At 47.2% G+C, this 16,247-nt stretch overlaps 1 protein-coding gene across 1 annotated transcript in view; it reads right to left on the bottom strand.

Moving 5' to 3' along the window:
* LOC144507615 (serine/threonine-protein kinase N2-like) overlaps window positions 1-16,247 on the bottom strand; it is an 85,185-nt gene that overhangs the window by 41,638 nt on the left and 27,300 nt on the right. Inside the window, exon 2 of the mRNA XM_078234768.1 lies at window positions 670-970. Coding sequence (XP_078090894.1) covers window positions 670-970 — 301 coding nt within the window. The remainder of the gene's footprint in view (window positions 1-669; window positions 971-16,247) is intronic.

Below are 16,247 nucleotides of genomic sequence, written 5' to 3' on the forward strand. Positions count from 1 at the left end.
TTAACAATTAAAATATAGACAAAGCATGAGTTCATGTTGCGTAAAAATGAAAGTCTGACCAACTAAAATGGATCACAATTAAAGTCAGGAGACTAGGTTTCCTCCGGGTGCTCCGGTTTCCTCCCACAGTCCAAAGGCGTGCTGATTAGGTGCTAAATTCTCCCACACCGGAGTGTGGCGACTAGGGGAATTTCACAGTAACTTCATTGCAGTGTTAATATAGAGCCTACTTGTGACACCAATAAATGTTTTAAAAACTGTATATTTACAGGTGTATAATAATGTTGAGATATTTCTCCGCATAGACAGTGACCCAAGCCGGGAATCGAACCCGGCTTGCTGGCGCTGTGAGGCAGCAGTGCTAACCACTGTGCCACCTTTTTGGGAAGAGAAGTTTTCATTCAAGCACCCGATCCATTGGGCCAAACCCCATTTTAAAGGAGGTTCTCACCGGTTGTTCATTTGATGCCATCTTTGTACTCTCGTAGTTCCACCCATTGCAATGGGACTGGGTAGAAAAAGTCCAGAAGCAACTTGAGCAGCCTGACCTGAGAATGCTGTTTACATACAGATATCTCTACAGCCGTGAGGCAGATTACCTTTGACGTATTTCCTGTATACGTGTAGGATATGTACAGAAATGGGGAAAGTAAATATTCCAGCAGTTACCTTGCAGTTCCTCAGGATCCTTCACTACGATGTGTGCATTCAGGTCCTGCAGTTGCTCATGTAACTCCTCCAGCTTTCGATTCGAGTTTTTCAGGACGTGCTCCACGTTGGACAGGTTCTTCTTGTCGGTGGTGACTTTCCGCAGGTTCTCCGCGCCCTCCTTGATCTTCAGCTCCTTCCTGATCTCCCGTTTAATCTGCTCTTTGGCTTCATCCAGTTTCTGTTGGAATGACGTGTCGGAGAAATCCGAGCTCTGGTCCAGTCTCAGTTGCTCGAAAATGGGAAAGCTTCCAGGGTCGCTCTGCAAGGGGAACCAGAGGAAGTGATTGGCAGAAAATTCAATACAGTGCGTTTGCATTCATAGAATCCCTACTGTGCACAAGGAGGCCATTCGGCCCATTAAATCTGCATCAATCTTTGACAGAGCACATTTATCCAGGCCCTATCCTGGTAACCCCACATATTTACCCCACTAATTCACACATCTTGGGACACTAAGACACAATTTAGCATGGCCAATCCACCTAACCTGCACATCTTTGGACACTAAGGAACAATTTAGCACGGCCAATCCACTTAACCCACACATCTTTGGACACTAAGGGGCAATTTAGCATGGCCAGTCAGCCTAACCCACACATTTTAGAATGCTGAGAAACAATTTAGCACGGCCAATCAAGCTAACTTGCACATCTTTGGACTGAGGGGGAAACTGGAGTACCCGGAGGAAATCCACATAGATACGGGAGAACGTGCACACTACGCACAGTCACCCTCAGCACTGTGGCATAGTCACAGTAATAAATTCAACACTAACAGAATAAACACGAGGGGATTGTAAAGGGAGGTGTAGCAATGCAGTCCTCATCAGGAAGTCAATTGCTAGGGTACAGGTTTCCCAAAGGATTGCGTCGTGATTGCCAAGCGGAGGAGTCTCTGGGAGGACAGGAATGGAATTGGCACCGAGACTCTGTCACATGCACAACTTCTTTGTCTCAAGACCTGGTGTCTTCAAAATGGTTGCCGACAAAACCATTCTCGCCCCCCAACAATCAACAAGGCCCACACCCCCACTCCTGGTCAAACTTGGGTTCACATCAATTTTCAAGCATCAAAATGGGGTCACAGTGGGAAAAGGTTTGGGAAGTAGGGAGAACAGAAAGGCCTTTCAGAGTACAGTAGAAAGTTAAGCTGAATAATACAATCAATCCAAGCAGATAAAGTGAACTGGGTAGAGAAAACCAACCGCAAACAAATCCAAATTCCCTTAAATGCCATAAATAATCAGGAATTAATGGCTCAGTATTTTCAAGTCAAATTAATCCATCAGTGAATTAATAACAGACATCACAAAATTCTATTGCATTGCTGAAAAAAGAAACATGCTGTCAAAGCTTTTCATCTTGCACACATCAGGACAATTGCAAAAATAACGATTGTTAAACGAACAACGATTTATACTGCATGGGAAGAGAGTGGAATGTAGTATAATTTGTTGTTCCCTTTGCAATTTGGCATTCTTGTCCTGATGAGTGCAAGATGAAAAGCTTTGACAACAGGTTCTTTATTTTCAGAAATATTCAAATTCTGTAATACCAAATGGCTATTTATATCCCTGAAACTATGTTGCTGAAATAGCGAGAGTGTCAAGGCGTTCTGACACTCATGACATTGAACAAGAGTAAAGATACAAGGGGAAAACAACAACTTATACTGTATGAGAAGAAAGTGCTGATTGGTGGCGTTGGCATGGTGAATGCACCAGGTGACTAACAGTTAACTGCCAAACATTGTTTGAAATTTAAACCAGGCAATTTGGCTCTGGTCAAGGCATTGCCCTGGGGAACAAGTCAGTAGATCGCTGTCAATGATTTTGTTTACCTGAAAACCAATCAGTACTTTGACTCTCTCAGTTTTTTCCCCTGACATGGGGATCCTTGCAAAGTATCCTGCTGAGTGCAAGATGAAAAGCTTCAACATGTCTCCTTTTTCAGCAATACTTAAGCTCTGTCCTACCAAACGATGATTTTTATTGGCGCCATTGATCCAAAGTGCTTTAGGTTCTCAAGATAAAGTGCTGGTAATTAACAAATAAAGGAATGTTATCACAGATGGTTACAAGTTGTGTGTTGTGACTGCATAACGTGGGGGTCTGTGGACCGCGGGACTGTCCTGGATTGCACATCAACAGTAAACATATCCGGCATGAGAGTGCGAGTTATAGACACTCTGCCATCTAATTCAGGAGGTAGAACAGAACAGAACGGATTGGCTGGAGTCGGACATTTGATAATTAGGATGATAGTTAGCACCAGAGGAGAAACACAGTGGGAAACATATAAAGTTTTGACTAAGAATTCAGGAGAAACACATCCCACTGAGTGGGATAAAATAACCAAAGATGAAGGGTGGCATAGTGATGAAGGGTGGCACGGTGGCACAGTGCTGTTGCCTCACAGCACCAGGGACCCGGGTTCGATTCCTGGCTTGGGTCACTGTCTGCTTGGAGTTTGCACGTTCTCCCAGTGTCTCGTGTGCAGTACGGTGGCTGGCTCTGCTGTCTCACAGCACCAGGGACCCGGGTTCAATTCTCAGTTTGGGTGACTGTGTGTGTGGAGTTTGCACATTTTCCCCATGCCTGCGTGGGTTTCCTCCGGATCCTTGGGTTTCTACCCACAGTCCAAAGATGTGCGAGTCAGGTGGATTGGCCATGCTAATGCCCCTTCGTGTCAGGGGGACTAGCTTAGGGTAAATGCATGGGGTTATGGGGATAGTGCCTGGGAGGGATTGTGGTCAGTGCAGACTCGATGGGCCAAATGGCCTCCTCCTGTACTATTCTATGAAATGTGTTTCCTCCGGGTGCTCTGGTTTCCTCCCATAGTCTGAAAGATGTGCAGGTTAGGTGGGTTGGCCATGGTAAAATTGCCCCTTAGTGTATCAAGATATATAGGTTAGATGAATTAGCAGGGTAAATATGTGGGGTTATGGGCCAGTCTGGGTAAGAGATGGTGCAGACTCGATGGGCAGAATGGCCTCCTTCTGCACTGTAGGGATTCTATGATTCATGCCTTGATCAACTTCACTGAACAGGGAGAGAAGAATAATCTCGTAGATATGATATATTTGCCTTTTCGTAAGGGTCCCACAGAGTAGAATTTTTTTATTTGTTCATAGGGTGAGTGTGTTGCCTGGTGAGCCAGCATTTCTTATCCTTCCCTAATTGCCCTGGAGAAGGAGTAGATGAGGTCAGAGTGTCAGGGGCAAGTAGCAGAATAGCCTTGTGCAAGCTACAAAAATAGAAAACACATCAAGGAGGAGTTAAAGATAGGGACTGATATTAAAAACTGGCTGTTAGTGTTCCACAAGGCTCGGTGTGTTGTCTCAATAAATAATTAGCATTTAGGAAACAGGCACACAATTTCAGGGTTTGCATATGACACCAAATTGCAACGTAGTTAATGCAAAACTTCATGAACACGGAACTTCACAAAACCTTTAAAATGTCCCTTTAGCTTGAAATAAAGGGGCAGCACGGTGGCACAGTGGTTAGCACTGCTGCTTCACAGCGCCAGGGACCCGGGTTTGATTCCCGACTTGGATCACTGTCCGCGTAGAGTTTGCACATTCTCCCCATGTCTGCGTGGGTTTCCTCCGGATGCTCCGGTTTCCTCCCACATTCTGAAAGACGTGCTGGTTAGGGTGCATTGACCTGAACGGGTGCCGGAGTGAGGCGACGAGGGGAATTTCACAGTAACTTCATTGCAGTGTTAATGTCAACCTTACTTGCGGCTAATAAATAAACTTTAACTTTTAAAACAGATACCTCTGAAAATGTGAGATAACAAATTCCTGGAAAACACCTCAGTTCAGAGAAATGCCCACATAAAACCATCAGATGTAGGAGTAGAGGGAGGCCATTCAGCCCATCGAGTCAGCTCCGACATTCAATGAGATCATGGCTGATAGTCCTGAACTCCACTTTCCTGCCTTATTCCCATAACTCTTGATAAAGTGATAAAAGGGTCGGTTAAACTTGCACAGAGCCTTGGTTAAACCACCCTTGGGAGAGCTGCCTGACCTCCACGTTGTGAGAAGGATGTGGAGGCATTGGAGAAGGCAGAGGAAGCATTTACTAAAATGATACAAGTGAGAGGGTGCAGCTCTTGGGGAGACTGAACAGGCTGGGGCTGTTTTCTCCAGACTAGAGAAGTCTGAGGGGTGAGCTGGCAGATTTCTTTAGAGAGTCTGAAGGCTTTGAGGGGATAGATGCAGAGACGATGTATCTACCCATCAGCCCTGAACTAGGGGCCAGAACGAGAACTAGTTAAGAAAGCGCACCAACGCCTCTACTCTCTCAGAAGACGAAGGAAATTTGGCATGTCAGCTACGACTCTCACCAACTTTTACAGATGCACCATAGAAAGCATTCTTTCTGGTTGTATCACAGCTCGGTATGGCTCCTGCTCTGCCCAAGACCGCAGGAAAGTACAAAAAGTTGTGAATGCAGCCCAATCCATCACGCAAACCAGCCTCCCATCCATTGACTCTGTCTACACTTCCCGCTGCCTCGGAAAAGCAGCCAGCATAATTAAGGACCTGGCTAGGATCAAGACTGGGATCCGAGGGCAGTGCCTCAGAATAAAGGGACCTCCCTTCAGAACAGAAATGAGGAGGAATTTCTTCAGCCAGAGGGTGGTGAATCTGTGGAATTCATTGCCACAGAAGGCTGTGGAGGCCAGGTCATTGAGTGTACACAAGACAGGGATAGATAGGTTCTTGATTGGTGAGGAGATTAAAGGCGGGAGAATGGGATTGGGAAACTTATCAGCCATCATTGAATGGTGGAGCAAACTCGATGGCCGAATGGCCTAATTCTGCTCTTATATCTTATGGTCTTATGACCCCGCGCACCCCGGACATTCTCTCTTCCACCTTTTTCCATCGGGAAAAAAATACAAAGTCTGAGATCACATATCAACCAACTCAAGAACAGCTTCTTCTCAGACTTGTGAATGGACCTGCCTTGCATTAAAGTTGATCTTTCTCTACACCCTAGCTATGACTGTAACACCACATTCTGCACTCTGTCCTTTCCTTCTCTATGAACGGTATGCTTTGTCTGTACAGCGCGCAAGAAACAGTACTTTTCACTGTATACCAATACATGTGACAATAATAACTCAAATCAAAAAGAGTCATGGGTATCAGGCAGTCATTGATAAATTCAAAAGGGCTTTGCAGAGAAATGTCATTTACCAGGTCAATGACTGGCTCTCCCATTTTTAAGATAGTTTTACATTTGTATCAGATTATATATTAGGAGCAAGATTTGTTTATGTTGATACATCTTTCATGTTGTTCATTGTGTGAGTCATTGGTAAAACAACAATGATGAGTTGCAAAAATAATTGAGTGATGAATATTGCAAGCGAAATGATTTGGAAAGATAGTGTTAAGTGATCTCCCCAGAGCCTGTGAATTGTGTGTATTTAATTGGTTCTTGTAAAATATATTAAAAATATTTTCCTTGCTCATTGGAGATCAACAAATAAATGAACTTGTTCAGCCTTATCTGAGTTCCAGCACTCTGGCATCTTTTTTGATTTGATTTATTATTGTCACATGTATTGTTTCTTGCGCACTATACAGACAAAGCATAATGTTCATGGATAAGGAAGATAGATAGGATGCAAGACTGGGCGGAGAAGTGGCAGATGGACTTCAACCCAGATAAATGCGTAGTAGTCCATTTTGGCAGGTCAAATGGGATGAAGGAGTACAATATAAAGGGAAAGACTCTTAGTACTGTGGAGGATCAGAAGGACCTTGGGGTCCGGGTCCATAGGACTCTAAAATCGGCCCCGCAGGTGGAGGAGGTGGGTTAAGAAGGCGTATGGTGTGCTGGCCTTTATCAATCGAGGGATTGAGTTTAGGAGTCCGGGGATAATGATGCAGCTATACAAGACTCTCGTCAGACCCCACTTGGAGTACTGTGCTCAGTTCTGGTCGCCTCATTACAGGAAGGATGTGGAAAAGATTGAAAGGGTGCAGAGGAGATTTACAAGGATGTTGCCTGGATTGAGTGTCATGCCTTATGGGGATAGGCTGAGGGAGCTCGGTCTTTTCTCCTTGGAGAGACGTAGGATGAGAGGAGACCTAATAGAGGTATATAAGATGTTGAGAGGTATGATCGGGTGGACTCTCAGAGGCTTTTTTCCAGGGTGGAAATGGCTGCTACGAGAGGCCACAGGTTTAAGGTGCTGGAGGGTAGGTACAGGGGAAATGTTAGGGGGAAGTTTTTCACACAGAGGGTGGTAGGCGAGTGGAATCGGCTGCCGTCAGTGATGGTGGAGGCAAACTCAATAGGGTCTCTTAAGAGACTCCTGGATGAGTACATGGGACTTAATAGGATGGAGGGTTATAGGTAGGTCTAAAAGGTAGGGATATGTTCGGCACAACTTGTGGGGCCGAAGGGCCTATTTTGTGCTGTAGTTTTCTATGTTTCAGAGTATGGTTAGAATGTGGAACTCGCTACCATAAGCAGTCATTGGAGCAAACTACACTCAGGGGGGAAGCTAGACCACAAGTGAGGGAGAAAGGAGTAGAAGGCTTTAGACAAAGAGGAGCGCCTGTGAGGAATAAACACAGATGTGTTAGAACAAATGATTTACTTTCCTGCTCCCAGTAAGGTCACACAGAAGAGAAAAGTAGGCCAGACAAACAGGAGTGGGAAAGGATACAGCAGCAAAATAAAGGACGTTAGTGTGCTCAGGACAAAGAGGGAAAGAGAGACAGGTTGGCAGTAGGGCGGCACAGTGGCTAGCACTGCTGCCTCACAGCGCCAGGGACCCGGGTTCGATTCCCGGCTTGAGTCACTGTCTGTGCGGAGTTTGCACGTTCTCCCCGTGTCTGCGTGGGTTTCCTCCGGGTGCTCCGGTTTCCTCCGAAAGACGTGCTGGTTAGGGTGCATTGGCCGTGCTAAATTCTCCCACAGTGCAACCCGAACAGGCGCAGGAGTGTGGCGACTAGGGGATTTTCACAGTAACTTCATTGCAGTGTTAATGTAAGCCTACTGGTGGCTAATAAATCAACTTTAACTTTACTGATCAAACATACTGTTAAAGGCCACAGGAAGAGGAGGTTTAATATCAGCCATCAGATAGCGCAAAGGAGGAACACATCTCAGAAGTAGCAACTGGAAACTTCAATTTTCTATTGTACAGTTCAGGAGGGGGGGTGAAAGGAAGCTTTCCTCTTCAGTTTATTCCCACTCTGGTGAGGAAGGAAACTCTGCTGGAATGGGTTCTGGGGAAACCACGTGGAGCTTGTTTCTGTGATACAGCGCTTGGCAAGCTGAATGGTTCCGTTTTAAAAGTGGAGCAGGAGCACAGACATTGGATTCAGACGGACAAATCTTGGATGGTAGCGGGGGGGGGAGAGAGAGAGAGAGAGAGATAGAGCTGAAGGGTAAACGGAGGTATAATGTGCAAAGGCAAAGTAATCATGAGAATAGAGAGTCCAGTTCACCAACAGGCTCCGGGGTGCCAAAGCACGGGAACCAGTCCCAGTGGCCAAAGCCCGGGCCTGGCCCCGGGGGCGGGGGTGACACACTCAGAAACGTGTCACAAACGTATTAAAGGGGCAGCTAAATGTCTGGATGAAACAGAAAGCAGCAATAAGACGTGTTGACCAGGTGAAATGAAATAAAGTTTAAAGTTTATTTATTAGTGTCAACAAGTAAAGCTTACATTAATGCTGCAATGAAGTTACTGTGAAATTCCCCTAGTTGCCACACTCTGGCACCTGTTCGGGTCAATGCACCCTAACCAGCACGTCTTTCAGACTGTGGGAGGAAACCCACGCAGACACGGGGAGAACGTGCAGTCTCCGCACAGACAGTGACCCAAGCCGGGAATCGAAGCCGGGTCCCTGGCGCTGTGAGGCAGCAGTGCTAATCACTGTACCACGGCTCAGTCGCTCTGCTTTTAATTCCATGAGTCTGAAACAACACCATGAAAATGGTAAAAGTGACCATCAATCTCTCTGCCGGCAATGGCATGTGTGTGTGTGTGTAATGGGAACAATCTTCGCTGAACAATTGAATACCAGAGAGGCAAAGTGAGCAGGAATGTGCTGGAAGGCTGGGCCACTGCTCTCACCGAGCAAACAGCCTCACATAATGGCCACCTTGGGATTTGAAGTCATCTTTTCCGATGACTCAAGCTCCAATTGTTTGTCTGAATGAGTACAGGCCAGCAGCACCCAGCTGCTGGAAACAAACTGCAGCCTGGCCAACCTCCCAGCAGAAAAGAATCAAAGCAGATAAACAGGTTTAGCTGTACACTCCTCCACACACACATCCCTTCCGGACAGACCGCACCGGGACAATTCTGACAGCAGCAAAGCTCTGCAACGCTGTATCCCTCCAGTGACAAACAACTGGTCACAGAGACAACTCGATCACTTCAAACATCTGGCGGAATGAGGGGGCAAGAAGCAGAGAGCGAGGAAAAGCCCAGCAAGAGGACGGCACGGTGGCACAGTGGTTAGCACTGCTGCCTCACAGCGCCAGGGACCTGGGTTCGATTCCCGGCTCGGGTCACTGTCTGTGTGGAGTTTGCACGTTCTCCCCGTGTCTGCGTGGGCTTTCTCTGGGCACTCCAGTTTCCTCCCACAGTCCAGAGGGTCAGTACTGAGGGAGTGCCGCACTGTCAGAGGGTCAGTGCTGAGGGAGTGCCGCACTGTCAGAGGGTCAGTACTGAGGGAGTGCCGCACTGTCAGAGGGTTAGTGCTGAGGGAGTGCCGCACTGTCAGAGGGTCAGTGCTGAGGGAGTGCTGCACTGTCAGAGGGTCAGTGTTGAGGGAGTGCCACACTGTCAGAGGGTCAGTACTGAGGGAGTGCCGCACTGTAAGAGGGTCAGTATTGAGGGAGTGCCACACTGTCAGAGGGTCAGTACTGAGGGAGTGCCGCACTGTCAGAGGGTCAGTGCTGAGGGAGTGCTGCACTGTCAGAGGGTCAGTGCTGAGGGAGTGCTGGATTGTCAGAGGTGCCATGAGATGTTAACTGAATTAAAACATGGGGGTAAAATAGCCTGAGACACGATTGTCAGAGAGCAGGGGAGTTTTGCCCGTATCTTGCTCAATCTTGCCCTTGATCAGCACCGATTAACTGGTCCTTGCCATGGGTGGGATCCTGCTGTGCACAAATTGGCTGCCACCCTTCTTGCATCACATTAGTGACGCACCTCACAAGCGTTTTGCTGGGTGGAGAGTATTTTGAGAACCCAAGAGGTTGCAAAAGGTGCTATTAAAATGCAACCTGTGCCTCCTTCCAGCAGTGTTATTTTCCTCTCAAACCTTTTGACAGAGTTTAGGCTCATCCTCGTAAACAAGTGACGTAAACACTCCTGCTTCAGTGCTCTCAGTCAAAATGGAGGACATTCCAGAGCCTGTTGAAGGTGGGAAGGGAGGTGGGAACAACAACAACTTACATTTATATAGCATCTTTCATGTAGTGAAGGTGTTTCAAAGCCCTTCACAGGAATATGCTCAAATCAAATTGAAAATGACCCTTGTCAAAATTTGGTGAAGAGACTGATGGCTTGATTGGACTTATTGTCACACGTATTAACACACAGTGAAAAGTATTGTTTCTTGCGCGCTACACAGACAAAGCATACCGTTCATAGAGAAGGAAATGAGAGAGTGCAGAATGTAGTGTTACAGTCATAGCTAGGGTGTAGAGAAAGATCAACTTAATGTGAGGTAGGTCCATTCAAAGGTCTGATGGCAGCAGGGGAGTTTTTTGAAGGGGTAAAACCAGGAAGGTAGATGAGGGAAGTGCGGGTCAGAGACTGGGAATACTGCGGCGAGTAGCTCGCCTCCTGACTCACCAAAGCCTGTCCACCATCTACAAAGCACAAGTCAGGAGTGTGATGGCACTTGCCTGGATGGGTGCAGCTCCAACAACACTCAAGAAGCTCGACACCATCCAGGACAAAGCAGCCCCACTTGATTGGCACCCCATCCACAAACATTCACTCCCTCCACTACCGATGCTCAGTAGCAGCAGTGTGTACTATCCACAAGACGCACTGCAGCAACTCATAGACAGAATGCTTTCCATGGTGCATCTGTAAAAGTTGGTGAGAGTTGTAGAGGGTCAGTACTGAGGGAGTGCCGCACTGTCAGAGGGTCAGTACTGAGGGAGTGCCGCACTGTCAGAGGGTCAGTACTGAGGGAGTGCCGCACTGTCAGAGGGTCAGTACTGAGGGAGTGCTGCACTGTCAGAGGGTCAGTACTCAGGGAGTGCCGCACTGTCAGAGGGTCAGTACTGAGGGAGTGCTGCACTGTCAGAGGGTCAGTACTGAGGGAGTGCCGCACTGTCAGAGGGTCAGTACTGAGGGAGTGCTGCACTGTCAGAGGGTCAGTACTGAGGGAGTGCCGCACTGTCAGAGGGTCAGTACTGAGGGAGTGCCGCACTGTCAGAGGGTCAGTGCTGAGGGAGTGCCGCACTGTCAGAGGGTCAGTACTGAGGGAGTGCCGCACTGTCAGAGGGTCAGTACTGAGGGAGTGCCGCACTGTCAGAGGGTCAGTACTGAGGGAGTGCCGCACTTCCTATGTTCCATCTATCCTCGCATCACCTTCTGTAACTTGGTGCCAACATTTCCTTTAGAACACTCTTGTTTAGTGCTTTGAGGCATTTCATATCAATGGAAGCTGTTATCACTATTACTGTCAAATCCCAATGACGATTAATCATTATCCTGAATATTGATTCTGAAATTATTCAATTGTGGGTCATCTATCGCTTTGCAAAAAACAAACGTCAAAGTGACGAAGGTTAAATGGATCAGAGTAGGAGTGGCCACTGTTAACCCAGCTTCAAATCTGAACAAGCCTTTGTACACGATTAGCTGCGTGACATCTTATGATTCGCTTTATAAATAGACCCAGTGAATACATCAGCGTGAACACGGAGGTGTTTTTTTTCAAGGACATTCTCTGTGGATTTCCTGCACTTTGATCACCTCAGTTCCCCCCATCACCACCACGGCATCCTGGAGTGTGGGACAGCACTGCACCTTTCAAAAACACTGCTGCCACCCGAAATACGGCAAGCAAGTCGACTTGAGCGCCTCATTCTCGTGTTCCTACATGAACTGAAACAGTTTCTCGGTTATTAAACAGCGACGGTCGTCGATATAAAGTGGCCAAGGAACACAACTGAACAACTGTGAGGCAATCGAGGCCGCAGACCCGGGCCTTTGCCAGCATTGAGATTTTTGAGCTGAGAAGCAGTGACTGTGCGCTCTTTTCCCCATCACACTGCCCCTTGATATTCAATGGCTTACCACCATGAATCGCCCACTATCTATAGTGCTGGGATTATCACTGACCAGAATTTAAACGAGACTAGCCATAGAAATACTGCAATTGCAAAAACAGATCAAAGGCTGGGAACCCTATGGACAGTAACTCACCTCCTGACTCCCCAAAGCCTGTCCACCATCCACAAGGCACAAGTCAGGAGTGTGATGGAATACTCCCCACTTGCCTGGATGGGTGCAGCTCCAACAACACTCAAGAAGCTCGACACCATCCAGGACAAAGCAGCCCCGCTTGATTGGCACCACATCCACACACATTCACTCCCTCCACCACTGACACTGCAAGATGCACTGCAGCAACTCACCGAGGTTTCTTAGGCAGCACCTTCCAAACCCACCCCCGCAACCATCTAGAAGGACAAGAGCAGCAAATTCATGGGAACACCACCACCTGCAAGTTTCCCCTCCGAGATACTCACCATCCTGACTTGGAAAGATACCGCCATTCCTTCACTGTCGCCGGATCAAAATCCCGGAACTCCCTCCCTAACAGCACGGTGGGTGCTCCTGCAGCTCAAGAAGGCAGCTCACCACCACCTTCTCAAGGGGAAATTATGGGTAGACAATAAACGCTGGTCCAACCAGTGACACCCACATCCTCGAAAAACAGCTGAAATGGATACACTCCGGGATCTTTAATTGGATTAAAGGGACAAGGCTGGTGTGGAGAGTAAGCGTCAGCACACAGCAGTCGGGCTGAATGGCTGCTTCTCTGTGCCGTGGACTCGAGCCACTCTTCGGCGCACAGTTGCCACTGTTCCAAACTCTCACAAAGGCTACTTCGAGATCCTGACCATACACCAAGCTTCAAAAAGATCTTCCCAAGGAATTTATCGAGCCCTCACAGCAGAGAACAGCTACCGGGGAACGGAGAACTGGGAAGTGCAGCTACAACATTCCACACAAAAAAACAAACCAGTTTACAAATCGCTTACTTCCGAAAAGACTGCACCCAGCGCGGAGACAGGGGAATAGCATAACGTGCCCCAGGTGGATACAGCTGTTCGAGAATCGTAGAATCATAGAATCCCTACAGTGCAGAAGGAGGCCATTCGGCCCATCGAGTCTGCACCGACCACAATCCCACCCAGGCCCTATTCCCGTAACACCACATATTTACCCTGCTAATCTCCTGACACTAAGGGTCAATTTAGCACGGCCAATCCCACCTAACCCGCACATCTTTGGACTGTGGGAGGAAACCGGAGCACCCGGAGGAAACCCACGCAGACCCGGGAAGCACATGCGAACTCCACACAGACAGTGACCCGGGGCCGGAATTGAACCCGGGTCCCTGGTGCTGTGAGGCAGTAGTGCTGACCACTGTGCCACCGTGCCGCCCTTGTTCCAATCCAACAATCAAAGGGGATGAAGTAAAGTGAAGAGACAACGTCGTTGTATTAGAGCAGTTTAAGAATAAAGAAGTTCTTACAAAGTAAGTGGGAAACAAGATTAAAACACTGAGCAGTCTAGTCTGGCTCTACTCATCATGTACTTGCCACAGAAGGCTGATTTACATGAAGAGATCAAAAGGAAGTTAGAAGGCATGCACTCTTATTAGTCAGAAAGACAATGCTATTATTGTGGTAGTGGTTCACTCCAACAACTTCCAACATGCACAGTGCCAGGCTCACAGTACTACTGAATTCAAACTCACATTACAAATCTCCTGACCTTATACTTCAGGCATACAAAGGGCAGAAACATACACAGAAAATAGGAGGAGGAGGAGGCCATTCAGCCCTTCGAGCCTACTCCACCATTCATTATCATCATGGCTTATCACAAATTCAATACTCTGATTCTGCTTTCCCCCCCATATCCCTTGATCCCTTCATCCCCAAAGCTTTAGAATCCCTGCAGTGCAGAAGAAGCCCATTCGGCCCATCGAGTCTGCATCGACCACAATCCCACCCAGGCCCTATTCCCGTAAACCCACATATTTACCCTGCTAATCCCCTGACACTAAGGGTCAATTTAGCACGGCCAATCAACCTAACCCGCACATCTTTGGACTGTGGGAGGAAACCAGAGCACCCGGAGGAAACCCACGCAGACACGGGAAGCATATGCAAACTCCACACAGACAGTGACCCAAGGAGCAATTTATCACGGCCAATCCACCTAATCTGCACGTCTTTCAGACTGTGGGAGGAAACCGGAGCACCCGGAGGAAACCCACGCAGACACGGGGAGAACGTGCAAACTCCACAGTGACCCGAGGCCGGAATCGAACCCGGGTCCCTGGCGTTGTGAGGCAGCAGTGCTAACCACTGTGCCACCGCCCCACTATATCCAATTCTTTCTTGAAATCTCACAATGGTAATTTTGGTTATCAGTACACCCAAAGTTAATCTGCTCTTTAAAAATATATACATAAAGAGCAGGAATGCTGCTAATGGAACACAAAAACTACAGAATAAGACAATAGATCAAACAACAGAAAGTGAAGTTATTGTTTCAGGCCTGACATTTGTAAGAATTGGTCCTCCCCAAGTGCATATAAGACGTGCAGCTCCACAGAAATGTTGTTTCACCATCTTTTTGAGATTACAAAGTTGCAGAATAAAAACGAGAAAGATTACTTCAAGCTGCAAAACGCAAAGTTCAGATTGAAGAAAATCTAAAGGGGAAAATGGGAGCCCTATAGATATTGTAAAGATAATTCGATTTGATTTGATTTATTATTGTCACATATATTAACATAGTGAAAAGTGTTGTTTCTTGCGCGCTATACAGACAAAGCATACCGTTCATAGAGAAGGAAAGGAGAGAGTGCAGAATGGAGTATTACAGACATAGCTAGGGTGTTGAGAAAGATCAACTTAATGCAAGGTAGGTCCATTCAGAAGTCTGACAGCAGCAGGGAAGAAGCTGTTCTTGAGTCGGTTGGTACGTGACCTCAGACTTCTGTATCTTTTTCCCGACGGAAGAAGGTGGAAGAGAGAATGTCCTTGATTATGCTGGCTGCTTTGCCGAGGCAGATTCATTTAATGGAGAATGAGAAAGCTTTTTTAAAATGGAGTTGGGGGGGATTAGAAGAGACGAACAAAAGGATGAAAATGATTATTAAAAAGTACCAGCCCAGAGAGAATGAAGAAGAGAGAATGATCCAACGATGTGCGGGTTAGGTTGATTGGCCGTGCTAAATTGCCCATAGTGTCCCAGGATGTTTAGGTTGGAGGGATTAGCGGGTAAATGTGTGGGGTTGTGGGGATAGGGCCTGGGGTGAGATTGTTGTTGGTGCAGGCTCGATGGGCCGAATGGTCTCCTTCTGCACTGTAGGGATTCTATGAAGTGTAAACTGGGTTTGCTGAAAGGGCTGATTACAGAGTTAGCAGAAACACATTGGAATGGTTAGCTTCAGTGCTCACAGTTAATACATATATCTATAAAACATTCTGCTCAAGATTATGCTCTCACAACTGGATTCTGCAAAGTCTTTGGTCCCTGACAATATTCCTGACGAACTGTGCTCCAGAACTTGCCGCTCCCCTAGCCAAGCTCTTCCAATATAGTTACAACACTGGCATCTAAAGAAAAGTTTATTTATTAGTCATAAGTAGGCTTACATTAACACTGCAATGAAGTTACTGTGAAATTCCCCTAGTCGCCACACTCCGGCGCCTGTTCGGTACACTGAGGGAGAATTTAGCCTGGCCAATGCACCTAACCAGCAAGTCTTTCAGACTGTGGGTGGAAACTGGAGCACCCGGAGGAAACCCACGCAGACATGGGGAGAACGTGCAAACTCCAAGCAGACAGTGACTCAAGCCGGGAATCGAACCCGGGTCCCTGGCACTGTGAAACAGCAGTGCTAACCCACTGTGCCATCGTGTCGCCCACAGAAGTAGGCAGAAACAGATTGGAATGGTTAGCTCACACAATTAATATACGCATCTGTAAAACCTTCAAAGGGTCTGCACAAGTTTATTCTCTCACAACTGGATACTGCAAAGACTTTGGCCCCTGACAATATTCCGACAATATTCCTGAAGAACTTGCCACTCCCCCCAGCCAAGCTGTTCCCTGTACAGCTACAACACTGGCATCTACCCGACAATGTGGAAAGTTACCCAGGTATGTCCTGTATACAAGAAACAGGACAAATCCAACCCAGCCAATTACAACTCCATCATAGAACAGTCTTCTCTCGATCATCAGCATGAAAGATATCGTCAATACTGC

Source organism: Mustelus asterias, chromosome 19 (assembly GCF_964213995.1).
Source record: "Mustelus asterias chromosome 19, sMusAst1.hap1.1, whole genome shotgun sequence".
Taxonomy (NCBI): Eukaryota; Metazoa; Chordata; class Chondrichthyes; order Carcharhiniformes; family Triakidae; genus Mustelus; species Mustelus asterias.